This window comes from Dissoconium aciculare, assembly GCF_010015565.1.
Source record: "Dissoconium aciculare CBS 342.82 unplaced genomic scaffold K489scaffold_2, whole genome shotgun sequence".
In the NCBI taxonomy this organism is placed as follows: domain Eukaryota; kingdom Fungi; phylum Ascomycota; class Dothideomycetes; order Mycosphaerellales; family Dissoconiaceae; genus Dissoconium; species Dissoconium aciculare.
In genome coordinates, this window is record NW_022984952.1 from 1772915 (window position 1) to 1799260 (window position 26346).

Sequence of the window (26346 nt, forward strand, 5' to 3'; positions counted from 1 at the left end):
CCTGTCAACATTCATCCTGGAACGCGCACTCTAAGGAACTTTCGAGCCTATCCCATAAAACCATTTCCGTTGGAACACCGGAGTCTTCCCAACAAATCGACACCTGGCTCCAGAGATGAGGTTCTGCGCACTCCTTCTGGCCGGCATTAGCCTGAGCACGGCTGCGCTTCTTAATACGCGTCAAGTGCAGAACTGCAGCGGCCGACCCGAGTTTTGCGATCGCAAATACTCTAATGTATCCCTCATCGGAGCTCACGACTCGGGGTTCGTCGGACCCATTCTCGATCCCCGAGTCAATCAGGAACTCAATGTCAAAGCGCAACTCGATGCCGGCATCCGCTGGCTGGAGATTCAAGTCCACGTACTCAATGGGGTTCTGTCGCTCTGCCATACCAGCTGTCTGGAGCTATACGCTGGGAGCCTGGCCAAGTACTTGTCTGATGTCAAGACCTGGCTCGATAGTCATCCGAACGATGTCGTGAGCATGATTTTAGCAAACGCCGATCGTTCCAATGTCACTCAGTACGACGCTGTCTTCAATGCTACGGGCCTCAAGAAGTACGCGTTCATTCCAGAAACATCGCCGCAGCCTTTGAGCCTCGACCAGTGGCCTACATACAGAAGTCTCATTGCTGCGGGAACCCGAGCTGTTGTATTTATGGACTATCGCGCGGACGAACCGAAGGTCCCATATATTCTGGGTAAGCCAGATTGCGAGTACGCATGCTATCATGAAGTTACTGACCTTCTATTTGATAGACGAGTTCAAGTATTATTCCGAGACACCCTACGATACAACAGATCCGAACTTTGCGCAGTGTACGATCGACAGAGCGGCCACTACCGGCGTCAGCAACAGCATGTACATTATGAACCACTTCCTCGACACAAATGTCGCTGGCACTGGTATTCTGATTCCCGACAATGTTCGCGATTTCCAGACCAACAATGCCACTGGTAATGGAAGTATCGGTGCACAGGCAGATCTGTGTGTGTCTTTGTATAATCGACCACCTAATGTGGTGTTTGTCGACTTCTTCAATAGGGGCGATGTTTTCAGAGCCCAGGACAATCTCAACGGTATCAAGCGGGCTTAAGACGTGGGACGGGTTGGGAACACAGCAAGGGGACCAGAGTCAATCAAAAAGCATCCGAATCTCGTAACGATTTCGGACTTATATTGCATTAAACTTTCTGCGCCAGTCGTTGTGCATTAGACAATCATGCCGTTCAGCCAAACCCAAGAGGCCCGGCATGAATATTCCAGCGTTATCATAATACCCTTGCTGCTCCAGGTGCCTCGCCAAAATAACCGCGAGATGACATCGCTTTCCAGTAACCACCCTGTTGTTTACTACCGCCAAGTGTCAACAGTTCAGAATCGAACACTGCTTCCAAGGATCAATGCTCTTGAGCCAGTAGTATCCGTGTAGCGTATTTGCGGTGCATCGGCGACAACGTAATAGATGTTGGAGAGAGTGCCTCATATAGTGAAGGTCAAAGGGATGACACAAACACTGAAGAGTTGCGACAACACTATCGTACTGCCTGCTGGCTGCAGTCGAGCATAATCAGCCTTGCAACATTTAATCACCAGGATACATGCCCCGGAGAACAGAAATCGTCTCGCAATGTTGAGAATGGCCTCAAAAGTGATGATGGAAAAAAAGAAGTCGAGGCCAAGAGCATGACGCTACCCCTGACACACCACCTAGCGATCCAGACGCCATTCGACTTTGAATTTCCCTCGCGAACTGCCTGCGCTCCAGGACGGTTGGCTATCCAAGCTGTCTCGATACGATATCACCAACATTTGAGGACGCGCATGTCCAACATCGTTTCTCTAATAGCAATGTTGGTGGCTGTGACCTTGTCGGTAGCAACAGCTGATTATTGAGTGGCGGATATCAAATGAACATGCCGACCATGTTGCTATGATTCACACACGTGCTCGACTTTGTATACATTGCTTGGCTACCTACCTAGGTAGGTACCTAAGTAGATTTGTATTCACGGAAGTATTGCAAATAGATCTGATGTTTGTGACATCATGATGCTCTACCAACAGAAGGCTAAGCTGCTGAGGGCAAAGGTTATAAGCATTTGGCGCAAACTTTAATCTGTGCTTGAACTCACGACCGGCAATTCCGGAAATCACGATCCCAGAACCTCACTCGTAGAAAGCATTGAGCGATCTGTGATGCACGCTCCCACATAGCTCATTCAATTTAGGTTCGTTTGCATCAAAATTTTGGCTTGACTGCACAAGATTCAGTACAGTACTATGCGGCTCTCCGCTCCGGCTCGAGCGGATCGCGATCGGTCTGTGTGGGAGCCCATTTTGACCGCGATGGCTACTGTTTACACTAGTGTAAGCTTGAAGAACAGTCAATGTTGCAGCAGTATCTGATGGCAATGCGTCATATTGTGTCTTTGGAGGTCAACTCTGTATTTTGATACGTTCACGATGACGTTCGAGATGAGTTCATCCACTTGATTCGCAATTAGGACATATACATAGGTCGAGCCAATCGGTCATGCCCGAGTTTTGCAGGAATCCCCATCCCCCGTATACTATCACTGTTTTCTTTGGACTATACTTTACAAGATGAAGTTGTTCACAGCTGTCGCCATTGCGGCGTCCCTTGCTGGCGTTGTATCAGCCAAGCGTTGCACGAACATCACGGTCACTGTCGACATCAGCGCACGAAACGGCTTATTTGATGCCAAGGCACTGGTACCACAGAACAACATTGAAGTGACCAACTTCTTTCTCGACTATACACAAGGCGGCAAAAATTATACCGCAAATGTTCTGAAAGGCTACGCCACGGTCTCTGGCAAATACCAACTTGCAACCACATATTGCGAGCCTGACCGTGGAGCCCCGAATGCCGTGCAACTTCTGACCCACGGTATTGGATTCGACCGCAGCTACTGGGATGCCCCTTTCAACAACTACAACTACTCTTACGTGAATGAGGCCGTTGACCAGTATGGCTTCGCTACCTTTACCTGGGATCGCCTTGGTGTCGCGCATTCTCAGCACGGCGAGCCCGTTAACGAAATTCAGGTATTCCTTGAAGTTGCTGCGCTCAAGGCCTTGACTGATAATCTCCGCGCCGGCTCAATCAAAAGCGTGCCAAAGTTTAAGAAAGTATTCCACGTTGGTCACTCGTTCGGCTCTGCGCAATCTTACCTGGTCACCGCCCAGTACCCGAACATCAGCGATGGTATCGCGCTGACGGGTTTCTCGCAGAACGGTAGCTTCATTGCGCAATTTGCCCTTGGCGGTGGTTTCGTCCAGGCCAACGGCAACCCGGCCTTCCAGGAGTACCCCCAGGGCTATCTGGCCGGTGGCGATGGGACCGGTGTTATGACAGATTTCTTTGCGCCTCGCTCGTTCGACCCGAAGATCCTTGCTTACGCCTTCGCGTCTGGTCAGCCTGTGACTATTGGCGAGCTGTTGACTCAAGGTGGCGCAGCCGCCACCCCCAACACATTTGCAGGACCAGTTCTGATCATTACTGGCGAGCGCGACGTTCCATTCTGTGGCGGCAACTGTCTTGCTGCCCCAACCGGCCATCCCAACATTCCTGCCAGCTCTAAGCAGTTCTTCCAGAAGGCCGCTCCTTTCGAAGTCACCATTGTTCCCGGCGCTGGACACGGATTGAACTTCGAGTACTCTCACCCCTTCACATACGCGAAGATAAACGACTTCTTCATCCAAAATGGCAAGGGACCGAAATGAACGGCGCTCGACTCGCCCGTCGTTGGGGCATTGATACACACTTAACACGGTTCAGCCGCATCGTATATGAGGAAAGTGTATATCCCCTGTAAAATTTCAGTCTAGCTTGCGTGTGTGTAATAGATATACCCTTTTTATTATCAATAAACTCAGATGTCGATTTGATGGTCGTTTTCGTGAAGCGGAAGTGCATTTCTTGGAGCCCGGGAGGGTTTTGACCGAGCTGAATGCGCATTGTTTTTCCAAGCCTATGTATCTACCTACCTAGGTAGATAGGCATGAATGACACGGAATATGTTATGCAGTGGGTACTGTACCTATGCAAGTCATGATAAATGTCATATTATCCCCGCCCGTTCGACGACAATATCGCGAGCTGCTAGAAGAGTTTCTTAAAGTCAATCATCACACAGACCCCAAAGTTCGGCCTGTGTGTTTGTTTTGCACTGACATTGGACCCTCCAGGGCTTTCAACAATGCTGTGCCGCAATTCATCACAGCCCAGGTGGTCATCAGCCCTGAGCTGTATAGAACAGTAGCTGTCCGTCGCCATTATTGTCGGAATCATACCGCACTGTATGCCGGCATGAGCCAGCGTCATGAATTCACATGCTCAATCTATTGCGCAAATGGCACAACACTTTCAAACAACCCAAGATGAGCACAACAGTCCAAATGGCCTCAAACGCAAGGCTGAGGACGAGCATGGTGGCCAGACCTCACAACGATCGCGTCGCAATCGTTATGTGTCCATCGCGTGGTATGCGCTTTCAGGAAATGCTTCGAAGTGAATACGATCACTGACCTTTAGACGTTGAAGCAACGAATGCAAGCGACGAAAGATAAAATGCAATGGCGAGTCGCCGTGTCAGCGTTGTGGCAACCTCAGCCTGGAATGCGTGTACAATACCAACTGCTGCAGTGCCTTCAAGGACTCGCAGGAATATAAAGAGATGGCGGCGCATATCATCGCTCTCCAGGAGCAGGTAGCTGATCTATATTCCGGGATGAATGCGATGCGAGACCACTTGGATCAGAGAGCTCAACTGCTACAGCAGCCCGCCCATACACCTATCGACCCGTCATTGCAATCAGTGCCGTATCCCTCCAGCCGCGCACCACACACGTCAATCAGCACTTCACCTTTGCCCGCTGCTTCCATGTCGCCTGGACCACCGAGGAGCCAACGGCAAAACTCCCAATCAACCTTTCGCGGTCCAACTAGTACAGAGTTCAACTTTGGAGTCGCGCAAAACAGCCTTCAAACCATGGGCATAATTTGTCAGGGAGTCAAAGGAGACGGCGCTAGCAATGTAGACATATCACCAGAGAGCCCGCCGCCCGAAACTTCACACCATGGGCCATTCACTGCCAGCATACATCCAAGTAAGGATCCCATTTGGGCAGTTACGAAAGAGGAGGCGCTCCGTCTGTGCCGGGTGTATGAGGACGAAATCGGCCTTATGTATCCTGTCTTGGACATCAACGAGATGGTAGGTTTCGTCGACAAGTTGTACAGGTTTATGGACGCTGTCAGGCGAAGCGGGTTATTTCAGCCAAACGAACCTGGATCTGACCGTCTGGATGATGAGGATACCAATCTTCTCAAACTCCTGCTCGGTGCTGCGATGACGGTAGAAGCCTCGGGAAGGAGTGAGCTCGGTTTGCGCCTCGTTGAGTCCGTTCAGCCCGCTATCGACCGTATGGTCCTTAGCAGCGTCACCAAGAAGAATGCTCAGATTCTAGCCATGGCGGTAGGCAACAAGCATGTCCGGTCCTGAAATGATGAGAGCTGATCAGATTATTAGGCTATGTTCGAATTTCATCGTGATGATGAGGGTGCGGCCTGGCGACTGACAGGTCTGACTGCTCGTATGTGTATCGAGCTTGGGCTGCATCGCCGCGAAACCTACGACGCAATTAAGGATGAGAAAGCACGTTCCGATCTCATGTCACTTTTCTGGGCAATTTACATTTTAGACCGGCGGTGGAGTTTTGGCACAGGGATGCCATTCGCTCTACAAGACTCCGACATTGATCCGAATGTGCCTAAACCAGAGGATACATCTCCCTATCTATGTGCGATGATTCAATACTCTGCTATAAGTAGCGAGGTGTGGCGGACGGTCGCGACTGTTCCAACAAACAATTCAGCATCCACGACCAAGGACATGGCATTCCTAGACTACCAAATCTTGCAATGGCACCAGAATCTACCAGCAGAATTCCGCTACGAACATCCCTCGCAGCCGACAAAGAGCATCGAGACAGGCGTATCGCGCCCAATGCAGCGAGTGCGGATATTAATGTACTTACGGACCAACTCGATGCGCATTCAGATATATAGAGGCGTGTTGCACTCGGCGACATCCATAATGCAGCACCGAGAGCAAGCTCGAACGGTGGTAGGAGTTGCCAAGGATACTATGCGCGTGCTAACACATGTCAACCAAACCTCAGACATCTATCGCACACAACAAGTGCTCTTCAACGCATTCTTGACGTCGGCACTGGCTGTGTTGTTCTTGGCCGTCAGTCACACTCCTGCTGTTTTCGCCGATCAGGTTCGGGAAGAATTCTTCATGGCTCTCGACCTAGTTCGAGGCTTCAGCAAAGGAAGTTGGGTGAGCAAAAAGCTCTGGAAGACTATCCGTGTTCTGAAGGACTTCGCACCGCGGCTGGGCCTGGGCCAGCAACAGGATCGTGCAAAAGACAAAGCCTTGGTCCCAGCTTCAAAAGCGAGCACGACAACGGCGGACTTTGACCCGAATCACTCGGCAGCGGTAGCTATGGCTGGCCTCGCCGGTCACAATGTTGACGAGATTGCCATAAACTATCGAAATTCGGCGCCCGGGAGGTGGATGAATGTGGCCAGCGTAAGTCCGGAGGGCATGGCGGATGACCTGACGAGTCTCTTCGAAGCGGCTGGAGTTTATCAAGCGAATATCGGTGATGGACCGTCACAGGATGCGGCCTATCTGGGCGTCAACGGAGCATCTGGACCGCTGATGGGCGAGGACGATCTCCGACATATTTTCAAGGAGCTGTTTTAGAAATTGAATGATGCAGTGCAGATTCGACACGAGATCTACTTTTATACGAGATAATTCCTCGAGATTCCAAATTCATGTTACGTGTTTGGCAGATTGCTCTCACTGACGACACCGTCGACAACCTTGGGATGTTTACCTCTGTATCAATCACGTGACCGTGTTCTCGATGAAGTGAAGATCGTTCGCAAACCACCGCATCCGCGTGGCTTGTCAGGGCGGCGGGCTTCACACACGGGGTGCGCAGGAAGACGATGCCCCTCCAAACCTCCATCGATTCGTTATCGGGGTATACCCTTTGCGCGGTACTGCGCAATCAGACAATGCGCTGCTTCATCACCGGCACTATTCTCGTGTATACAATGCCGCAATAATCGTCTTTCTACAGTATGTGCAGATCAGCCTCGTAGACTCATGAACAATAGGCACTATTGTCCCATGAGGTTTCCTTGTCAACCGAGTCGTTAGCGAAGGGCGGGACGGCCAACGCCTGACACTGTGGACGAGCAGTCTCATTGATTTTCCAAAGCAGCAGCCTTGGACAGTCTGCCTGAGCGCACACACTGCCCACCCAATATCTGTACGCATCCAAACAGGAGGGGTTCAACGCTGCTGCTGCTGCTATTGCGCTCCAGACAGTACAGTACATAATAACATACATCACTGGCTGCTTGATGGCTGCGTTGACACCGTGACAAAGCCTTGCAGTCCTATATCTCAATCGTACGTCTCTTCGCTCCTCAAAATCTTCTTTCGCAATTCTCGTTGCAATCTGCCCGGCAACGTGGTCGTTTGTAACATCCTCTGCGCGCCCAGAGGAGGACCAATGATTCGTTTTCTTCTAGTCTGATCCTGCTAGGTCATTTTCATATGCGTGTGATACATCCACTAGCGATCGCGTTCAGGACGGTCGACTGCTGAAGGCAGTCCACTCGGTGCGTGTCGTACTGCTCGCGACGAGATAACATACCGCTCACAGCACCGCTGCTCTCAGGCGCGACCGCCGCATTCTCTCTGAAGGTGGTGAGAAGAGACTGTCGCTGGGTCCCACGTTCCGAGTCAGCGCATGAAGCCACGCGTTCCGAGACTCTGCTTTCTATACCAAAGCGCACGATCTGGAGCACCCACAACTCGACGACCTCAACAGCATGTCGTCATCGTCTCAAGCGCCGGAATCATGGATTGCGGCATTCTGCTCCCTTGTCGGTCACGAGTACTTCGCCGAGGTATCGGAAGAGTTCATTGAAGATGACTTCAACCTCACCGGTCTGCAAAGTCAGGTGCCCATGTACAAGGAGGCGTTGGAGATGATACTTGACGTCGAGCCAGAGGACGCTACGGAAGAAGAGGAGGAGGAAGAGGATGAGGACGAGGATGAGGACGATATTGCTGGCGTACGAGGGGCCTACCGCAGGGCTGGCGATGTTGCTGCAGCGGCGGTCGAACGAAGGCATCTTCGCATTCCCAGCGATCTCAGCATGATAGAAAGCTCTGCCGAAATGCTCTACGGACTCATACATCAACGATTCATCACCAGCAGACCTGGAATTCAGCAGATGGCGGAAAAGTATGAGCTAGGTCACTTCGGCCAGTGCCCACGAGTGTTCTGCCATGGCGCGAAAGTGCTACCTGTCGGTTGTTCAGACATTCCCGGCCAAGAAACAGTCAAGCTGTACTGCCCTTCCTGTCTCGATGTGTACAGCCCGCCAAACAGTCGATTTCAAACTGTTGATGGCGCCTTCTTTGGCACCACGTTCGGCTGTCTTTTCTTCATGACCTTTCCAGACCTCGACGTGGGCGGTCAAAACCGACCGCCACCGATTCCAGAGATGCCAGTATCTCCAGCAGCGACTTCCAGTTCCGCAAATCCTTTGGACAGAACAGCGAGATCATCACTATCTTCTTCCTTGGCTTCGCAACAACCTAATATGGCATCATCGAATTTAGATCCTGCGTTTCCCAACAACGTCTCGATTCCTAGACAACCTGAACAAATCAACGGTATCTCGCCCCGGAACCTCGCGCCCGGTATCGGGCCTGGAAACATCTACGAACCACGAATCTACGGCTTTCGCGTGTCTGAAATCGCTCAAACGGGCCCTCGCATGAGATGGCTACGGATGCGACCCACAGATGTCAATGAATTAGACGAATGTCGGATATGGACAGCCGACCAAGCTGTTCTGCATGAAGGGGGTCTAACCGACGGTCCGGACATCGCCGCCCTACGTGACCAAGACATGGCGGACGACAATGAGGAAATCGAGACAGGTGAGTTTCCAGAAGATGCCGAGATGGAAACGCCGATCTCTGCAACTCCACCAGGCGCCGAATCGACGATCTCGCCGTCATTTGAACGCCTCCAGACGAACGAGGAACGGTCAAAGAAACACCAGCCTCAAGCTACGAACAGGACGGGTGACGCGAGGACTAAAGGCATGCGCGGTGCAACACCAGAGATATCGCATGGCGACGCGAGAGGTGGGCCGGTGCGGGTCGGAGATGGAGGTTGATGTCCGTAATTGAAACCAATAAGACGGCCAGATAACTGTTTGTTGCATCTGAAGACGAAAAGCTATGAGAACTACATCATGAATGATTCGTATAGGGCGAAACTATGATGCTGGGTGCGCGAGAATAATTTCTCCATGTGGTCGGGGTGACAAATGAGACGCGGCGTTTCTGGAGGGGGACATGTTTTAAAGTGGGTTGGCAGTCTCACGCAGTCCCGTCTGGCCCGCATCCCTCTGCAGAGTACTCCTGGGAATTTCGTGACCGTTGGGATTGAATTCAGGCTGAGTTGACAAGGCGGATTTCTGGCGCTGGGATAGGAAGGATTTAGATGACCGGCACGCGAACACAATACAATGAATTTTTACGTATCAACGTGGAATTTCCCGGAGCCAGGCATGTGTCCATGTCCTGATGGTGATCCCGAGGACTCGATACGTTGGTTTGAATTCGTCCTGAGAGTTCCAATTCCCGGTGGTAACATCATTCATGGGAGATATTGTTTGCAGGAACTCTTCTTCACTGCTGCCAGGCGGTGCAGACATAGTTGGGGACGAAAGTACTTTTGGACACACAGAAACGAGGTGCAAGTTGAAGCGTGTCGCGGTATCTCATTATCACGGCCGTCAAAAAGGGCTAGAAGGTAAGGGCACAGAGGCGGCAAACCGGGTGCATCCAAAATTTGTCCAGCTTGGTCCTTCAGACTATGTGCTTGACCTGTGAGAGTAGAGAAGAAAGTAAGTCAGCCCAACGCGCCTCTGTTGAAAGAAGGTCGACTGGGATCCTTCACCTCGAAAAAGCGCTTCAGCCACCACACCTGGAATACACCCTCGCCCAGCAGCACGGCTAGCTGGAAGATGCTCCACCACTTGACTCGCGAGTTGGTGCTCTCGGCAGTATTGCGATGAGTGCGCTCGCGGACGACTATGTAGGACTGCTCGTCGCGGATCAGGCCGAGAAGGTCTGAGGAGGTCTTGACTGTGATGCGTAGAAAAGTAGAGAGCGATCTGTCAGCTTGACTGAATCCACGCTTCCTTCATTTGCATCGCGCGGGGCATCAATGGGGTGCATAGGAGGGACGTACCTGCGTTCTCGAGTGGGTCGGCGGTTATGTCGCTCGCGGGGACGTAGACAACACCGTGAACGTTGAAAGCAACTTCCTTGGTGTATGAAGCCCAAGCCTCGTTACTGAAACAGTATTCATATCTGCCGTCTTGAGGTGCGGTGAAGGAGTAATCGCCTGAGCCAGAACCCTGGTCTTTGATTTGGTAGTAGCCATTTGGAAGTTGGACCTGGATAATTATTATGATCAGCCTTGCGTCCTGCCGATGTATGTTCCTTCTGCCTTTCGTCCAATGTCCTTCATCTCGAACAACTCCTTCTACGTCCTCTTCCGAATAGATCCCATGAATCAAATGTGCATACCCAGAAGTCGATGTGAAGGTTTCCAACGGGGCCAGACTCTCGGTCAGAGACTTGATAAGTGACCGTCATCTGGTCATCGGTGTGAAGGTCCTCGAAGAAGCACTCGCGGGAATGCGCCCGCAACAGAACTGTATGCGCATTGCTGATGTGAAGGAGACCGAAGATGGCCAGCAGAAAGGAGAGGATGACCGCCATCATGGCGTATCGTGGGTTGTTGAACGCTGGCGAGCGGGAATTGTGTTCGGGTGTGTCGTGGTCCTTTGATGAAGCCCAGAAAGATTTCTGGTGTAATAATAGGTGGCATCCATTGTTCCGTGTTCACACGCGAGCTGTCTGGACCCCTAGCCGCTCCGATTGGCTGTGCATTTGTCCACAGTAATGCATACTGTCCGGAATCTTGGCCAACTACCACTCTCACAGTCCACATATTGCGACCTCACGTCGCTTCTCTTAACGGTCCATCTATAGCCCTGGAGTATTCGATGCCGCAAAAGGAATACACTCATCTCAATGATCTTGCAGTACGGTTTCGATTGTCGCTCGTTGAAAAACTTCGCACGTCCAATGCACGACGGCAAACACGCCCACTACAAACGACAAAAGAACATGATCGCGAAATGCTCCGAGTAACAACGAAACGGATCGCACGTGGTCTGCATCTTTGCCACATGATTTTTCGATCAAAATATATCCATATGAGACCTGCTATCTTCAATCGAAGGAATTTGCAGCGCTGTTGTCGAGCCAATCTCCGCACCGTGAAACCAGCTTCCGTGCGGTTGGTGACTCGTCCGCGCAGTTGATCAAATTCCTTCAAACTGTGTTGGCTAGTGTTCTGACGCATACGTGTCAATGCCCGCAGGTGTAGGATGATTGTCAAAGTTTCAATAGCGCACGTGGGCTACAAGAAGGCCGTGGTATGTGAAAACAAAGCTCTATGAATTGAACTGTGCGGCAAAAGATGAGCTTGTGCGCAAGAAGGTCGTCGGCCGTCCCGGGTTGGGCACTTTTCCTTTCACCTCCCCTGAACGTCATCATTTCGACCTATGATCCATGTCTTTACAAATGTGAGGACGCAAGCCATTATGACGCGATTCGCGACCAAGGTCGCTGCGAAGGTCACCCGCATCGACAATCTTCTCCCTCCACAGTCTCTCCCAGAGGTGTCTTTGGCTGAAGCTCTACTCTCCAAGAGCGCAATCCACAAAGTTGTAGCGCCAAAGGTAGGCCCAGCAACGAAAACATGTTTTTGTTGTGACAGTCTTGATCAAAGTGAGAATCACGACACTCTCACGTGCCGACACTCGTGATACCAAAGCAGCATGCTTGATACATAAACAAGCAGTCCAGCGAAGGAAAAGCTAGCTCGGTCATGGTTGAAGCCCATTGCCACCATTGTCACAGACACAAAGACACAACATGTTTCCAATCCTGGGACTTGCGAGACCAGTCTTTCAAGCGTATCTCATTGAGTCTAACACTAGACAGGCAGCAGGCGCACCTCCAATGATCGGCGGGAGCATTGCTTGGAGCGAAATCAAACTTGATCACAGAGGCAGGCGCGTGATCGCGATTCACAAACATAAAAGAGATGGATCGGCTGGTGTAGCTGGATCAACGCACAGCAAGAAAAGTATCAAAGGTGACGACAAGGCGAAAGCGACCGCCGGCAAGGCTGAACAAGCCGCGACTACAGCTCCGCCAAAGGATGCTAATGCTCAGCAACCAGAAGTCACCGACTTCACTGCGACACAAGATGCCAAGCTGAAAGCCATGAAGGCGGAGGGCAAGACTTGGGTGGAGATCACGAAGGAGCTGGGTCGATCCAAGCAGACCTTGTTGAACCGTTACAGGCAAATCAAAGACGACACTGATGCGGATAAAGACAAGCCAAATCCTGAGCCCAAATCGAATGAATCGAATGATAAAGCCAAAGACGCCGCTCATAAGGATGGCAAGAAACACACTGACAAGCAGGAGAAGGGCAAGGACATCAAGGCGCAACCAGCAGCAACAGCGGCAAAGGATGCGCAGAAGAAAACTGACCAGAAGAAGGCAGACCAGAAGACAACTCAAGCCGCGAGTAATGTCGCACAAGTAGGGTCACCTACCATTCTCGAGGAAGACGACATGTTCACCGGTGAAGAGTTGTGGATCATCGTGCAGATTATGAACCATGACACGGAGTCAACGTGGAAGCGAATATCCAGCCGTTTCGCAGACAAAACCGGGCGACATGTTCATCCAGAAGATCTCAGAGAAAAGTTTGAAGTTGTATGGCCTCATGCCTGAGAGAGAACATGATTGTTGATGCGCCTGTACCTAGGGAGCTTTGAAGCTGCTGTGCTCTCTAAGAATTCTGCACTCTCAGTCCATCCTTGGTCACTGATACGAGCCTGTCTCTCCCATTTCGTGATCGCTGCACTTGTTCATATAGCTCAATCGACTTCAATTCTTTGATTATTGACGATGAGTCCGCTCACAGCGGATGAGCTTTGGCCGCCTCGCAGACATCCGTGGACGATGTTAACGAATTCGTTTCTGAGGCGTTTTGGGCGCTGTTTACAATTGCAAGATGCTTTCATCTTTGGAGGTACTCCAAGAGCCTTGTGGGTCGGATATGATAACACAAAAAAGCCCTTGAGTGGTTCTCCGCGTGCCAATCCAAATTCGCTTACAGACGTGATCCGATACGGCATCTCCGCTTTGGTGTCGTCCTCGGACTGAGTGCGCCTAGCATTGGAGAATGGGGTCAAGCTCGTCTCAAATTTATGCTGTAATTGGCATCCAGTGTGAGCGCCGTACATTCTTCAAAAATTCGGAGCGTTGTTGTTGTTGTTGTTGTTGTTGTTGTTCCTTTGTTGGTCGAGTCCATCCCAGTCCAGACTTTCATTGCGGCTTGCTGGCTCTGTCAATCTTGGCCTTTTCCTTGTCCACCATGTCGAAGATATCTCCGTAGCGATCTATTCGAAATTCTGTCGTCAGTCCCAGCATCCACCTATGTCAAGGTCAATTTCTCTGAGGCACCCACTCTTGATCATAAACTCTTTGTGACACAGATTCTCCCATGCACGCGCAGCCTCGTCCACTGCCTTCACGTTCAACCAGGAGAAGCCAGGCTCGTCCTCGGCGCGCGACCAAGTGTACCCGCTCCGCTGATGGGTCTTCGTCGGAAAGTCCTGTCGCTTTTTGGCGTTGTTGGCCATGCTATCAAGCTCTATCGTTGGAGAAATGCGATTGTCAGGCTCATGTCCTTTACTTCTTGCATATTCCAAAGTTTCCGCAGCAACGTTCATATTCTTCTGATATCTCTCACCCACCTTCGCGTTCGTCGTCGATCTCGTTGCTGATTGTGTTCAATGGTCGTTTGCCGTTGGAATTGGCAATGGATGCGCCGAATGCGGTTGCGCCGGAAGTCATGCCGCCGCGAGCCTGTGACGCAGGCGGCGAGAGCGTAGCGGGGTCGGCTGTGATTTGTTTCTGAGGAGTCTCGACTTCCGGTGAAGATTCTGATGAAGACAGCATATGACTGTCTCCTTCGTGATCGGCAGACATGGTCCGTGGAGAAGAGGCGACTCGACAACAGCCAGTGGTTGCCTAAAGCGCGATATCCTTGAGGTAAATGCTGCCTGGGCAAAGGATGATAAGAGCCCTGGAGCTCTTGAGTTGTGACGTTCCTGCAGGGCCTTGAATTTGCCGCTAGTTTCCGAAGCATTTGACAACCTTGGAACCTAATGGATCTTTCTTTACGCGTTTGATGTACAGCGGCGACCCACGACGACCAATTTTAGAATATCCTGCCTGAACAGTGGCTCATCGGGACGTAAGACTCCACCACATAGTACGAAAGTCGCCCCTAGTCGAGGTTCTTGCCCATGAATGGTTGCGCTTTGCGGCGCTTGTCCATCTGCCAGCATACAATGAGAATTGCCAGAATTCGTTCTATCATCTATCATATCTAACAAAATTTAAATGTCCTCAAAAGTCGAAACAATTCATTTCATTGCTCCTCGTCGCTGGAATCGTCGATCCGCATAGAATAGGACCGGTATGAGCAATGTTCCACCTAACATGATGCATCCAGTGAAGATCTGTGCTTTCAAGAAGTCGCCTGTGGATGGATTCGCCAGCGCACCCGCGATTGGAGTGCCTATTAATGCACCCAATGCTGTCACGAACCAGACGATTCCGAATCTTGTACCGATCACCTCAGGTGGCGATATCATGGGCAGCGCAGCCACCACTGGGTTCACACTGACGAACAAGCCACTGGTAAATCCAACAGCAAGGCACCACACCACAAACCCGGCATAGCTTTTCACTGCAATCCAGCAGAACAAGACTACCATAGTTGAGCATGTGGCCGCAAACATGATAGGTATCGGTCCAAATATCGCTTCGCAGAATGTCAACGGCCGTCTTCGGCATGAATATGTTTCGCATTCACTTACTGACGAGCGGTGTTGGCAAAAGCCGACCGAAGATGGAACCTGCACCAATATAGCAAGTGAAGTAGATGGACTCCGCATCGGAGACACCGAGTCTTGACTCCGCAAAGGCGGGCACATAAAAGAGTGGGATCCTGCCCTTCTTCGTTAGCACGCCACAGACAGAAGAAAGTTTCAGGTACAGTACCAATAGCCCAAGAACTGGCAGAATCCGGTAAGACAAAATATCACAAAGGGATACTCCGTAAATGCAGTCCATTCAATAAGAGACCTAGGCCGTGTCGTCTTAGTTGGAGCGTCCCACACGAGGACCATGCCGATCACAGCTAACACCAGGGTGAGAAATCCCCAGAGTCGCATGGTCCAACCGAAGCCGATCTCGGGGATCAAACGGATGAACATGATCGGGTACAAAACACCCGCAACGCCAGCTCCGGTGGTCAACACGCCCACTGCGTATGCTCGAGTCTTGGGCGGGAATGATGCGGTCACAAAGGCCAGCGCAGGCACGTAAATTAGACCGCTTCCAAGACCATATCCAATACCTTGGGCCAGCATGATCTGATAGTACTCTGTGCACAACGAAAGCATTTCAAGAGAGAAGGCGACCAAAAGGCACCCGCAGATGAGGACTGTCCGGAGGTAGCCCCGATCGAAGAGCGGTCCAGCGAAGGCGCCGGAGCTCACCAGGAGCAATGTCGAAAGAGCGCCGATCCATGCCAATGATGATGCTGAGTAGTCAGGAAGGACCTCCGCTCGATAATATGACTCAAATGATCCGTATGACAAAGCGGGTCCCCAGGCAACGAAGAACAACAGCCAAGCGCCTGCTACCCGCTTCCATGCCTTGAGAGAATCTCGTCGTTGTTCCTGTGGCAATTTCTCGGCTGCAATGCCGGGCTGTGCCTTGTCAGAGGGTCGTTGCGCCGACTCGGATGATTGTTTGTCTTGTTCTTTGTCGGATTGGGCATCGAGAACATCATGCCTCTCTCGGGCAGAAGCGTCGGACATATTTGCATTCGGTACTTCAGACTGTTCATTCGATAGCCCAGAGTCGACCAATGGGATGAGGCGTGTAGGCCGAAGAGAACGTTCAACGCCAATTTGTGCAGAAGCGTAGCACGTATATTTATTCCATATACTTTCAAAGATAACGCTACAAGCCGTGGCGGACTCGATGTTTCTTATTATTATTGTAAAACCGGTCAACTTTTTCCCGCCAGAAGCTCCCATCAATTGATCAGCCAAAAATTAAGAGATCAGCTGCCGTTCGTGGTAAATTTAGCCCTAAGATCACCTAAGATCTTAGCCGTCCCGCCCGATGATTATAAATGTGCTGTCGGCCGCGCCGCACTGTCTAGGTGATCAACACTGCACCTCTTGTCAATTCCACCTGGGCACCTTTACCACCTGCAGGTGGGCATCACCACTCCTGTTCTACTCGCTAGCAAGCTTACAAGCTTGCGTTATCCTTAATTTCGGTGATCGGCCATCAACTTTCGCGCACATTATCAGATCTCATTGCCGGACGAAAACTGTCGGCCCATACAGGCAACAAATGCCTCAAATGCCATCTCCAATGGCTGAACCGCGAAACCATGTGTCCCGCAATTATGTGCCCCGCATCCAGTGGCCCGACAAATGCAGCATAATGGAGATGGAATTACGCGGTGCTCCTCACGCTATTGATGTCATTTGCGAGCGTCCTGTTTCCCGTTGTAATCTTAATATATCAAGCACGTTTCAAACCGAGAACAACCTTCGAAGGTGATAAACCTGTACATATCACTCGAGGCTCCCGCGCTCATACTCGCTGGTAGTGCCGCGTGGTATCGTACGAATAGCATATTTAGGCGCGCAATTCAAGGCCCGAGGATTTACAGTGAATATATCAGTGCCTAATCCAGCTGCAAATGCCACACTGGGCAAAACGTGACATCAATCTTCGGGCGGTATCCTAGCCCAACGTGTTGAACGCTTCATTGAACACAACGACAGCTATCCTTGAGTGAATGTGAGATCGCTTCCTTGAACAGGGCCCATTGATGTGGTGGGAAGTGACCGGGCATCTCTCGCGAAATTTAGCACATTCGTATGTTCATACCCTCATGGGCACAGATATCGTGGCGGCCTGGTACTCTCGTCCCGCAAGTAAAACAGTCTAACCGTCGTGTTCTTCGGCACGCAGCACTGCTCTGTGGCATATTCCGAAGAGTCAAGCCCGAGAATGCCTGTCCCGGCGTGCGATGGGCTCGTACGTCCTACTGCCTAGATGACCCGAGAATCGCATAGCTGGCTGCGCGATTGCAATCCACGATCGCCTCATGACGAGCTTGCACCGGGCTTGCCAGTTTGGTCCGCCAGAACCTTTTGCCTCAATACCTCCTCGACCACCCGTAGGTTGTTTGCCTTTCCATTCACGATGTTCTCAAGATCTTTGATGTTTTTGCCTAGTTCCTCAATCTTGCTCGTGTAGAATTTCTCGGCGTCATCAGTCGACTTCTCCACGTAGAAGCCGGTGCCAATATCCACGATGACATTATCCGAGTCCGCCAAGGTGCCGGGAACGTAGAGCGAAGACGTCAAGGGCACGAGCAGCGGTTTATCTGCATTCTGCAATCAGCCTCCCACCCATGCAAATCGAGCTTCGGGACAACGGAGAATAAGGCTGCTTACCTTTCACACTGTTGGCAACGCCATTTTTGATGCTCACAATACAATCACGAAACTTCTGCTGGGCGCCCCGCAAGTTCTGGTATGATCCGGTCAAGTGTTGTACTTCATCGTCGAGCTGTTTCTTCACTTGTGAGAGTTGCTGGGCAGAGAGTTGCGCCAAGTCAACTTGGCTTCGCTCGCTGGCTGCCATATTCGAAGCACATGCACTCCGCGATGCTGGCTGTATGATATCCTACGATTCTCGTGCAATGCGCGGTAGGTGCCTGAAAAATCTTATCGATAAGCACCTGGGCCCGCAACTTTTGATTTGTGTCGCGAGCCGAAATTTGACCGGCGCCCGAGCGGCATCATATGCCTCACACCGGGCTGCACCGTCCCTAGGTGTGAGGGCAGAATGGGATCTTTGCCAGCAGCCCGGGAGAAGGAGGAAAGGCATGCCAAGTCATGGAGCGCCGCGATTACCGGACCGTAGCACTGTACCTTGACCCGATCATAGGTCAAATGCCTGGGCGCACGTGTATGTGTTCGTGAGCACTGCGATTCGACTATGCCGCAAGTACGTACAGTATGTGTCATACTCGAAATTAAATTCGTTTCCTCCAGGCGCACTGCCACTCGCCAAAGATCGCAGCAGATCACAGGGGATGTCGTTGAGAGAGGACGTCAATCTGCATTGGAATAAAACTCTACGAACAGACTGGACCCAATGCAGTCGCCATTGACCGGGGTCGAGATGTTGGGTAATTTGTGGCATAGCCTGCGCCCCGCGGCGTGCTTGAGCCTTTCCGAACGCGCAGTCGCAAGCCAGCCAGCGGTGTCCCGAATCAAACACCCAGCTTGGAGAGTGGAGCCTACTGCGCCATCGCACTGCATTCGCGTTCGAAATGTTGCAGGTCTCCCACAATCGTAGTAATCAAGACGAAGGAAGTCGCCCATAATGCCATGGAAACGAAGCCAGGAAACGGTATCTGTATCATTATGACGCCGTGAAATGCCCTTTTACTCCAGAAGAAATAGGCCTCTGCCGACATGAATGCTATCGCGCAGATGTAGTGAAACGTGCGTACCTAGGTAAGGATGGATATCTGGGTTGTTGCCGTGAGAAATACGACGAAAGCAGGTGTGGATGCATCTCATTTTCGCATCAGAGATCGGTGGTGTCCAGTGGAACGCCCTACGGTCGAGAGAGACGAGGAACCAACAAAAACTAAGCTCATTTAGGGACCGCAGTAAGAGTCATACTTTTAGCGCGTGCGGGAGGCTGCCGTGCTGACAGTCCCCACTGGAGCTCGCCGCACTTTCACCCATTCCAAGGCTCCATTTGCACTCTCCCACCCTGAGAGGGCTGCCTCACACCGGATTGTCGTGGAGTACTTGTACAGCCTGCTACTCCGCACCTGATTCACTTTCCTTCCTCTTCTTTCCGCTAACCTTTCCATCCCAACAACTACACACTCAAATAATTTCAACACGAAGCAGTTAGAAATGGCTGCCTCCTGTTGATTGACGTTATTGCTGCCCACCATACAGTCATCAACATCATCTGATCTCTTCTCCACTTTCGAAGTGTCTTCGGACCTTCACTACGCGCTTCGTCTTCCAGACCCGCCCGTGAACAACCCACCGCCGCCAACCACGGCTTCTCAACAACAATCATGGCCCTCACCACTAGCAAGATCACGGCATACGCCACAACCCGACTTCAGCGACTTTCCACTGTTCCTCAGCTCAGCAACTCTGTCTCCCGCCCCGACAGCTGCTGTTCCGCTTCGAGCCTCCTCGCTCGATCTGACGCCGAAATCTTCGTTTAGCTCCGCCGACTCTGCGGCGTTCTTCACGAACGACAAGACCTTTTCAGCCCCATCCGTCAACGGAACACACTCTACTCGGCCAACTCGTCCGCCCGTTCCTCTCTTCCATTCCACATCGACCGGTGCATCAGGAATATCACCCGTCATTCCACACCCTCAGCACGTGACAGGTTTCCCAGACTTCACCATGGGAGGCGCCGGTAATTCTTCACCCTTCACTTCGACTATTTCCTCATCTCTAACATTATTAAATTCAGACGTAAACGTCGCCTTTGACGGTACCTTCGGTGACCTCGCAATGGACAACGACGTCAGCATCTTTACCAACGGAAGCTTTGACTTCGAACTCATGTCATCAGTCAACGTTGACACGAACTTCGCTGCCTTCACTGGTGCGCCCGCTGTCAGCGGCGCCACCATTTCTCCGAAGGATCTATTTCAGGATTCGATGCCTCCATCTACAACCTTCACGAATCTGAGCACCCCTGGATCGACTTTCCTCGAGACTCCGGCAGACGAGTACCAGACTTCGCCCCTTTTCACTGACTCTTTGGAATCTCTTAACTACCCCTCGCTTTTCCCAGAGGAGAACATCGAACATGCACCTATCAAAATGGAGCGTGTACCCTCGAATCAGATCGTTGTTCACCCTGGTGGCGAGTCCACCCACAAGCGCAGCTCATTGCCCTCTTCATCTCCCATGATCAGCACGCCCATCCGACACTCCACCGTCGCTGGTGTCCAGTCTCGCAAGCGTGACAAGCCTTTGCCTCCGATCATGGTTGACCAGTGTGACCCCATTGCACTGAAGCGTGCGCGAAACACCGCAGCTGCACGAAAGTCACGAGCGAAGAAGGTGGAGGAGCGTGACACTCTTGAGGAGACCATCGCTGCGCTCCAGGCTCGTGTTGCTGAGCTTGAGGATGAACGCGACCAGTGGAAGACCCGCGCCCTGGCCGGCTCTACTGTGTAAAGCTTTCTATTGCTTTTTCTACACTCTCGTCGCCGAGTATCTGCTTTCTATGCTTGCCTGCTCCACAGATCATTATGCTAGTGGTGAGAATTGCCCCACACGTTTGTTATCATTACATTCGTTCACCAGTCTTGACCTCTTCGCTTCGCGGCGAATGATGGGCGACTGTTCGAACGAGTTTTTCTCTTGTGCTTCTTGCGCTATGCGAATCCAGAATGTACGAGGCCATTGTGCCGATTTGTTTTGATTTTGGTCCTGACGTCTCCTGCCCGCCTGGCGATGCGGTTGATTGACTCGGAAGAGGGTTTTCATGTTTTGGTATTGCTCGAGGATCTTGGTTTCAAGATTACATAAAAGTACTGAACTCATTTTTTTGCTTTCCGAATATCCTGATGACATTTGTTTCCAACGATCTGACGTAGTATCACTATCATGTTGTGAAGCACCATACAGGGTATGTGAGGCCACAATGTCAATATTCTTCAGTTGAAACCTTGTGCGGCTATCGCTCACTCTCCGATGATCGGACCCTGGGGTTATCTCCTCGATGTCCTAGGGTTATCTTATCATTTTGCTGTGACAACCTTGGAATGACCCGGACGTTCAAGTAGCAGGTGTCGAGGCCTAAAAAGTGTCAAGACGGCCCTGCCTTTCGTGTGAAACTCGGAACTCATCAAAGACAAGAAGTACAGTTAACAGAAAACCATGACAGATTCGCAGCCCAACAACGTTCAACCAGTGGATTTGTCCAACTGGCGCGAGAGTCCACACAACCAATGGTCTTTCCACAACATTGATAAGATTTTGAAAACAGAAGTCATCACGAAGTCCAAACAACCCCAAGAACTCGAGGAAAATCTGCGATCGTTTTCTGACTTCAATCTGAAGCTCCATAATGGCGACCAACCGCCCCTTGACATTGAAGGCTTTCTCGCCCGGTCCCAATCTGATGGCTTGTTGGTCCTCCACCATGGCAAAGTAGTTTACGAGCGCTATCCCCGTCAAAACACACAAGCGTCCTGCCACATCCTCATGTCTGTCACCAAATCCGTCTGCGGCTTAATTTTTGGCATTCTTGCGGACCAAGGTCTTCTGACAGTCGACGATCCTGTCGACAAATATGTTCCCGAACTGCGCGGGACCACCTACGAAAATGTCACAATACGGATGTGTTTAGACATGCGATCCGGGTTGCTCTACGCCGATGGCTCGCCGGAGTATCGCGCAGCTACAGGTTGGAACCCTATACCCAAAGAGCAGTTAGACGTTCAAGGCGAACAGCAAGCTTATGTTCCAGTCGCAGATCTCCGTGCTTTTATCGCAAAGGTCAATCCTCCCCGGGCACCTGACGATCGATTCGAGTACGTTTCACTCAACACTGATTTGTTGGGGTGGGTAGCGGAGCGTGCGGTGGCGGATGGGAGGACCTTCACACAGCTCGTCGAGCAGTTGATCTGGCAGCCCATGGGAGCCGAACATAATGCTCTGATGACTGTCGATGCCGCGGGCGGGGCGCGTGTGGCAGGAGGACTCTCCGCGAGCCTACGGGATCTAGCGCGACTCGGTCAGTTGGTTGCCGAGGGCGGCAAAGGTTTTGTACCAGCGGTGTGGATTGAGGATATATTCCAAGGTGGTGATCGTGAGGCATTTGCGCGAGGAAGTTGGGCATCAGGTGTGTTTGAGGGAAAGTCATATAGATCATTTTGGGTGTCGGACTCGGAGCATGATACAGTCGTGGCCTTGGGAATTTTTGGGCAGATGCTCTTTGTCGATCGCAAGAATGGGATTGTTATGGCAAAGACGGCAAGTCAGGAGAAGGCTATCGATCGGAGCATGACAAGTCTATCATGGCTTGCGTGGAAGGAGATTGTGAGGATCCTTAGTTGAGCAAGCATTATATGTGATAAAGAGGTCGGTCAAAACGACGTGAAGACCAGCACAGCCGAAGATTACAGATAAACTGATATCAAACAATACAGAATCGTCGCCGAGTCGTCCAGTCTCGACAATTGCGAATCTACATCCGCTGCACCTATGCCCGTGGTATATTGGAATAACGACACAGGCGAACTTAGTAAGGGAAAGTAGGATGTTCGCGATTGCGGCGATGCGACCTCGAGCCTATTCCCTCTGCTCAAGTGTATAACTGAACACTTCTTGTGGAGACCTGAGAGGCGTGATATATCACACGGAATGGTGTCATTGACAAGGCAGTACAACTTATGCGACATCGGTAGTGTAGCGATCAAATACGGTGACCCTAGAACATGATCGTAAGACCAGCATCCTTACAGCTGATCCAAAGATGCTGCACAATTGGTTATCATGAATAGAGTACCTTTGGGCATGTTGTCGTGATTGGTGCCTGAGGTACAAGATACCCCGAGCCCCAGGCGATTGGAAGACAGTCAGCTTCGGTCGCCCGCTAGTTCCCGTCTCCACACGGGCACGGTCGGAGTGCATCGTGAGCCAAGCTGCGGCAATCACATGCCTCCAGAACTGGGTTACTTTGTTCACTGGGGACGTCGCATCTCGACTTTCTGGTAGCCAATAAACGGCGTGATATCGCCTGTCAACCATACATATTCACCCAGGTCCGCAAACACATTGTCGGTCTCGTGAATTGTCACTACTCGCCACACTCGCGATGGCCGCCCAGTCGACATTGCTGCGCCATGTGCCGGCCTCCGTTTCAAATCGTTCCCTGAAGCAGCTGCTCAAGGATCTCACCACCATCTATTCCAACAACAGGACCCGTATCTCACAGACCATATATGTCGCTCTTTTCCTGACGCTCATCCACCGTATCCGCGGCGCGATCAAGGCGCAGAAAGCTGCAGCAGCAAGAGCAGCAGAGAACCGTCGAAAGGGTGTCAGAGCTGCTGGTGAAGATGGCCAGGGCAAGAAAAAGGTGGAGTTGAACATGGAGTTCTTCCGAAGCATCTTTCGCCTACTTCGAATTGTCATTCCATCATGGAAAAGCAAAGAGGCGCGCCTGCTTATGAGCCACTCGGTCTTCTTGGTTTTAAGAACCCTGATCAGTTTGTACGTGGCCGAATTGGACGGTCAGCTTGTCAGCAGTCTCGTGCGAGGCAAAGGCAAGGACTTCGTCAAGGGACTCGTATGGTGGATGCTGGTCGCGCTACCTGCTACATTCACAAACTCAATGGTAAGGACGGGCGGTCGTCGTTGTGGTCATTTTGTGCTGTGCTGATGCGACTGTGCAGCTTTCATATCACCAAACCAGCCTTGCTTTGGCTTACCGAACCCGCCTCACTAACCACATTCACAACCAATACCTTGGCGACATGACCTTCTACACGCTTTCAGCCCTCGACGATCGAATAAAGAATGCCGACCAGCTTATCACCGTGGACGTGACCAAATTTTCCAACAGTCTTGCAGAGCTATATTCTAACTTGGCGAAACCGGTGCTAGACTTGGTCATTTACAACTGGAGCCTGTCGAAGAGCGTTGGTGGTGAGGGTCTTTTCGCCATGACTGCGATTGTACAATTGAGCGCCAACCTTATGAGAGCTCTTACACCGCCGTTTGGAAAATACGTTGCCGAAGAGGCACGACTTGAGGGCGAATTCCGCTTCCAGCACTCACGTCTCATTGACTACAGCGAAGAGATCGCGCTGTATGATGGCCATGAAGCGGAGAAGGACACTGTCGACAAGGGGTACTTCACTCTCATCAAACATGTGAACCGTATTCTCCGACGAAGACTCTACCACGGAATTATGGAAGACTTTGTTGTGAAATACTTCTGGGGTGCCCTTGGACTTTTGCTCTGTTCTGTGCCGGTGTTCTTTGAGACTCCAGGCGGTGGCAGTGGAAAGGGATCAGGAGACCGCACAGAGAACTTTGTCACCAGCAGGCGACTGTTGTTGTCGTCCAGTGACGCGTTCGGACGACTGATGTTTTCATACAAGGAGATCACTCAGCTTGCCGGCTACACCAGCAGAGTCAGCCTGCTTCTTGATGTCATCGCCGACATCCAACGCGGCCACTTCGAAAAGGCACTCGTCTCTTCAGCGTCAACCGACTCCAATGCTGCTGTCTTAGCTGGCCGAGGAGAGCTTGAGGAGGGCGAGGATATCAAATTTGTGGACGTACCGATTGTCTCACCCAATGGTGACGTGCTCGTCAAAGCACTTTCATTCCACATTGGTCGAGGCGATCATTTGCTAATCGTCGGTCCCAACGGTTGCGGTAAGAGCAGTCTGTTCCGCATCCTGGGCGGACTGTGGCCCGTCTACGGAGGAAAAGTGCGCAAGCCACCGAGTGAAGACATCTTCTACATCCCACAGCGACCGTATCTCAGCAAGGGAACGCTACGACAACAGATCCTGTATCCCGACAATTTATTGGACATGCGTGCCAAGGGTATCACAGATGCTGATATTGTGGTGATTATGAAGTCATTGGGATTGGATGAGTTGCTGGAGCCTGCGAAGTCCAGAGAGCTGGAGCAAACACCCGCTGATTCCCGATCGATCAAGAAAGCCGCCAAAATCAACCCCCTCGACGTGGAGAATGAGTGGACCGATGTCTTGAGTACTGGATTCCAACAGCGCATCGCCGCCGCTCGTCTTTTCTACCACAAGCCCAAGTACGCCATCATGGACGAATGTACCTCTTCACTTACCGCTGAGACAGAGAAGGTCATGTATGACGAAGCAAAGAAGCTTGGGATCACGCTCATGACTGTCTCTCACCGTCGATCGCTATGGCGCTACCACAACTGGATCTTGCAGTTTGATGGTCAAGGAGGTTTCGTCTTTACCAAGCTGGATGCGGAATCGCGCCTGCAGCTCGAAGATGAGAAGGATGAATTAGACCTCCAGCTCCGGGCTGTGCCAGAATGGGAGAAGCGGATTGCCGAATTGGAAGCTGGTGAAGCGCAATGAGTCGATTTGCATTGCTCTGCTGATGATGCTTGATGAAGTGCCTTTTTGTAAAGTATCGCCTTTGCCAGGCGAGGAATTTTAATTCGTTAGTATTTGCAATATGAAACGCCGGAGTCGTCAGAGATGGTGCAAATCTGAACCGATCAATGGAGGAGTACTGGAGTATTGCAAAGTCCTTTTCGGTGATCTACCTCAAGCATAATCTTCAACACCGCCATACCTTGAGGCGCAATCGGACCATGGCCTCCATGCACCTTTATATGAAGGATGCCCGTGGTGGTTGGTACTTTATTTGCCTGGCGATATACATGAAGCATAGACTTGATCAAACCCGCTTCCAACATTGGCGTTTCACTACCTTCCAAGTTAACAAGCATGGTCACATGTTTCAGGTAGCACAGTATCGCTTCATCGAGCGTGCCCCACACAGTAGGTGAATCGTCATCATAGTGATGGTTGTTCTCATCTTTTCTAAGGCTGTCGCCTTGGGAACTTGTCGCGTGATGAGGACGCGTTATCAATTCATCCTCGACCACGTCGTCACAAGTCAACTTACACATCACACATCGCTCATCATTTGCATTCTGATATCAAAACCATCAACAACATGCATGCCATGGTATCCTCTTCAATCTCATCGTTGCTTCAACGTGACAGCACGCTTCTCTTCTTTCATATTGCTTTCGCTCATCACATCCGGCTCAACATGTGTCACAGCAATCAAGCGTGAAATATCTCCATGATCGAAATCCCACCAGTCCAATGTCACGACTTCAGCAGCAACT

The 26346-nt window shown here is 51.3% G+C and overlaps 12 protein-coding genes across 12 annotated transcripts; 8 read left to right on the forward strand and 4 right to left on the reverse strand.

Moving 5' to 3' along the window:
- Positions 1-115: 115 nt before the first annotated feature.
- K489DRAFT_386792 (PLC-like phosphodiesterase) lies at positions 116-1097 on the forward strand (the record flags this gene model as incomplete). The annotated part of the gene is made up of 2 exons (XM_033606260.1): positions 116-701; positions 760-1097. 2 exons carry the CDS (start codon positions 116-118, stop codon positions 1095-1097), a joined length of 924 nt encoding a protein of 307 aa, XP_033463505.1.
- A 1098-nt stretch (positions 1098-2195) lies between these two features.
- Positions 2196-3906, forward strand: K489DRAFT_376880 (alpha/beta-hydrolase). Its single transcript, XM_033604017.1, has one exon. It carries the CDS (start codon positions 2609-2611, stop codon positions 3749-3751), a length of 1143 nt encoding a protein of 380 aa, XP_033463506.1. The 5' UTR covers positions 2196-2608; the 3' UTR covers positions 3752-3906.
- Positions 3907-4310: 404 nt separating this feature from the next.
- On the forward strand, positions 4311-6898 carry K489DRAFT_351058 (uncharacterized protein). Its single transcript, XM_033602437.1, has 3 exons — positions 4311-4511; positions 4572-5505; positions 5560-6898. Exons 1-3 carry the CDS (start codon positions 4351-4353, stop codon positions 6802-6804), a joined length of 2340 nt encoding a protein of 779 aa, XP_033463507.1. The 5' UTR covers positions 4311-4350; the 3' UTR covers positions 6805-6898.
- A 564-nt stretch (positions 6899-7462) lies between these two features.
- K489DRAFT_376882 (uncharacterized protein) lies at positions 7463-9765 on the forward strand. Its single transcript, XM_033604018.1, has 2 exons — positions 7463-7736; positions 7796-9765. The coding sequence occupies exon 2, from the start codon at positions 7950-7952 to the stop codon at positions 9312-9314; it is 1365 nt and encodes a 454-aa protein (XP_033463508.1). The 5' UTR covers positions 7463-7736; positions 7796-7949; the 3' UTR covers positions 9315-9765.
- Positions 9766-9959: 194 nt separating this feature from the next.
- Positions 9960-11028, reverse strand: K489DRAFT_351065 (uncharacterized protein). The gene is made up of 4 exons (XM_033602438.1): positions 10738-11028; positions 10397-10604; positions 10103-10290; positions 9960-10029 (listed from the first exon to the last, which is right to left on the reverse strand). Exons 1-4 carry the CDS (start codon positions 10933-10935, stop codon positions 10012-10014), a joined length of 612 nt encoding a protein of 203 aa, XP_033463509.1. The 5' UTR covers positions 10936-11028; the 3' UTR covers positions 9960-10011.
- A 654-nt stretch (positions 11029-11682) lies between these two features.
- K489DRAFT_116714 (uncharacterized protein) lies at positions 11683-13102 on the forward strand. Its single transcript, XM_033598941.1, has 2 exons — positions 11683-11960; positions 12226-13102. Exons 1-2 carry the CDS (start codon positions 11784-11786, stop codon positions 13027-13029), a joined length of 981 nt encoding a protein of 326 aa, XP_033463510.1. The 5' UTR covers positions 11683-11783; the 3' UTR covers positions 13030-13102.
- Positions 13103-13626: 524 nt separating this feature from the next.
- Positions 13627-14292, reverse strand: K489DRAFT_407210 (uncharacterized protein; the record flags this gene model as incomplete). Its single annotated transcript, XM_033607343.1, has 3 exons — positions 13627-13700; positions 13769-13954; positions 14058-14292. The coding sequence occupies 3 exons, from the start codon at positions 14290-14292 to the stop codon at positions 13627-13629; spliced, it is 495 nt and encodes a 164-aa protein (XP_033463511.1).
- A 244-nt stretch (positions 14293-14536) lies between these two features.
- On the reverse strand, positions 14537-16196 carry K489DRAFT_351066 (monocarboxylate transporter like-protein; the record flags this gene model as incomplete). Its single annotated transcript, XM_033602439.1, has 3 exons — positions 14537-15133; positions 15189-15319; positions 15373-16196. 3 exons carry the CDS (start codon positions 16194-16196, stop codon positions 14733-14735), a joined length of 1356 nt encoding a protein of 451 aa, XP_033463512.1. The 3' UTR covers positions 14537-14732.
- A 1311-nt stretch (positions 16197-17507) lies between these two features.
- On the reverse strand, positions 17508-18051 carry K489DRAFT_367683 (Prefoldin alpha subunit; the record flags this gene model as incomplete). The annotated part of the gene is made up of 2 exons (XM_033602881.1): positions 17508-17791; positions 17862-18051. 2 exons carry the CDS (start codon positions 18049-18051, stop codon positions 17508-17510), a joined length of 474 nt encoding a protein of 157 aa, XP_033463513.1.
- Positions 18052-18798: 747 nt separating this feature from the next.
- On the forward strand, positions 18799-20972 carry K489DRAFT_398748 (uncharacterized protein; the record flags this gene model as incomplete). Its single annotated transcript, XM_033606941.1, has 2 exons — positions 18799-18825; positions 19392-20972. The coding sequence occupies 2 exons, from the start codon at positions 18799-18801 to the stop codon at positions 20643-20645; spliced, it is 1281 nt and encodes a 426-aa protein (XP_033463514.1). The 3' UTR covers positions 20646-20972.
- A 201-nt stretch (positions 20973-21173) lies between these two features.
- On the forward strand, positions 21174-22950 carry K489DRAFT_376891 (beta-lactamase/transpeptidase-like protein). Its single transcript, XM_033604019.1, has 3 exons — positions 21174-21879; positions 21949-22556; positions 22625-22950. The coding sequence occupies exons 1-2, from the start codon at positions 21351-21353 to the stop codon at positions 22530-22532; spliced, it is 1113 nt and encodes a 370-aa protein (XP_033463515.1). The 5' UTR covers positions 21174-21350; the 3' UTR covers positions 22533-22556; positions 22625-22950.
- Positions 22951-23162: 212 nt separating this feature from the next.
- Positions 23163-25903, forward strand: K489DRAFT_332451 (putative ABC transporter). The gene is made up of 2 exons (XM_033602161.1): positions 23163-23814; positions 23873-25903. Exons 1-2 carry the CDS (start codon positions 23293-23295, stop codon positions 25559-25561), a joined length of 2211 nt encoding a protein of 736 aa, XP_033463516.1. The 5' UTR covers positions 23163-23292; the 3' UTR covers positions 25562-25903.
- The last annotated feature ends 443 nt before the right edge of the window (positions 25904-26346 follow it).

Bases quoted from the DNA above. Each gene is read 5' to 3' on its own strand.
- K489DRAFT_376880 (XM_033604017.1), top strand. From the start codon at position 2,609: ATGAAGTTGTTCACAGCTGTCGCCATTGCGGCGTCCCTTGCTGGCGTT.
- K489DRAFT_351058 (XM_033602437.1), top strand. From the start codon at position 4,351: ATGAATTCACATGCTCAATCTATTGCGCAAATGGCACAACACTTTCAA. The intron at 4,512-4,571 runs GTATGCGCTTTC...TAGACGTTGAAG, and splicing joins CGTTATGTGTCCATCGCGTG to CAACGAATGCAAGCGACGAA. The intron at 5,506-5,559 runs GTAGGCAACAAG...TCAGATTATTAG, and splicing joins CTCAGATTCTAGCCATGGCG to GCTATGTTCGAATTTCATCG.
- K489DRAFT_376882 (XM_033604018.1), top strand. From the start codon at position 7,950: ATGTCGTCATCGTCTCAAGCGCCGGAATCATGGATTGCGGCATTCTGC.
- K489DRAFT_351065 (XM_033602438.1), bottom strand. From the start codon at position 10,935: ATGATGGCGGTCATCCTCTCCTTTCTGCTGGCCATCTTCGGTCTCCTT. The intron at 10,605-10,737 runs GTATGCACATTT...ATAATTATCCAG, and splicing joins ACCTTCACATCGACTTCTGG to GTCCAACTTCCAAATGGCTA. The intron at 10,291-10,396 runs GTACGTCCCTCC...TACGCATCACAG, and splicing joins CGACCCACTCGAGAACGCAG to TCAAGACCTCCTCAGACCTT.
- K489DRAFT_116714 (XM_033598941.1), top strand. From the start codon at position 11,784: ATGATCCATGTCTTTACAAATGTGAGGACGCAAGCCATTATGACGCGA. The intron at 11,961-12,225 runs GTAGGCCCAGCA...AACACTAGACAG, and splicing joins ACAAAGTTGTAGCGCCAAAG to GCAGCAGGCGCACCTCCAAT.
- K489DRAFT_376891 (XM_033604019.1), top strand. From the start codon at position 21,351: ATGACAGATTCGCAGCCCAACAACGTTCAACCAGTGGATTTGTCCAAC. The intron at 21,880-21,948 runs GTTGGAACCCTA...TTCCAGTCGCAG, and splicing joins GGAGTATCGCGCAGCTACAG to ATCTCCGTGCTTTTATCGCA.
- K489DRAFT_332451 (XM_033602161.1), top strand. From the start codon at position 23,293: ATGGCCGCCCAGTCGACATTGCTGCGCCATGTGCCGGCCTCCGTTTCA. The intron at 23,815-23,872 runs GTAAGGACGGGC...GCGACTGTGCAG, and splicing joins CTACATTCACAAACTCAATG to CTTTCATATCACCAAACCAG.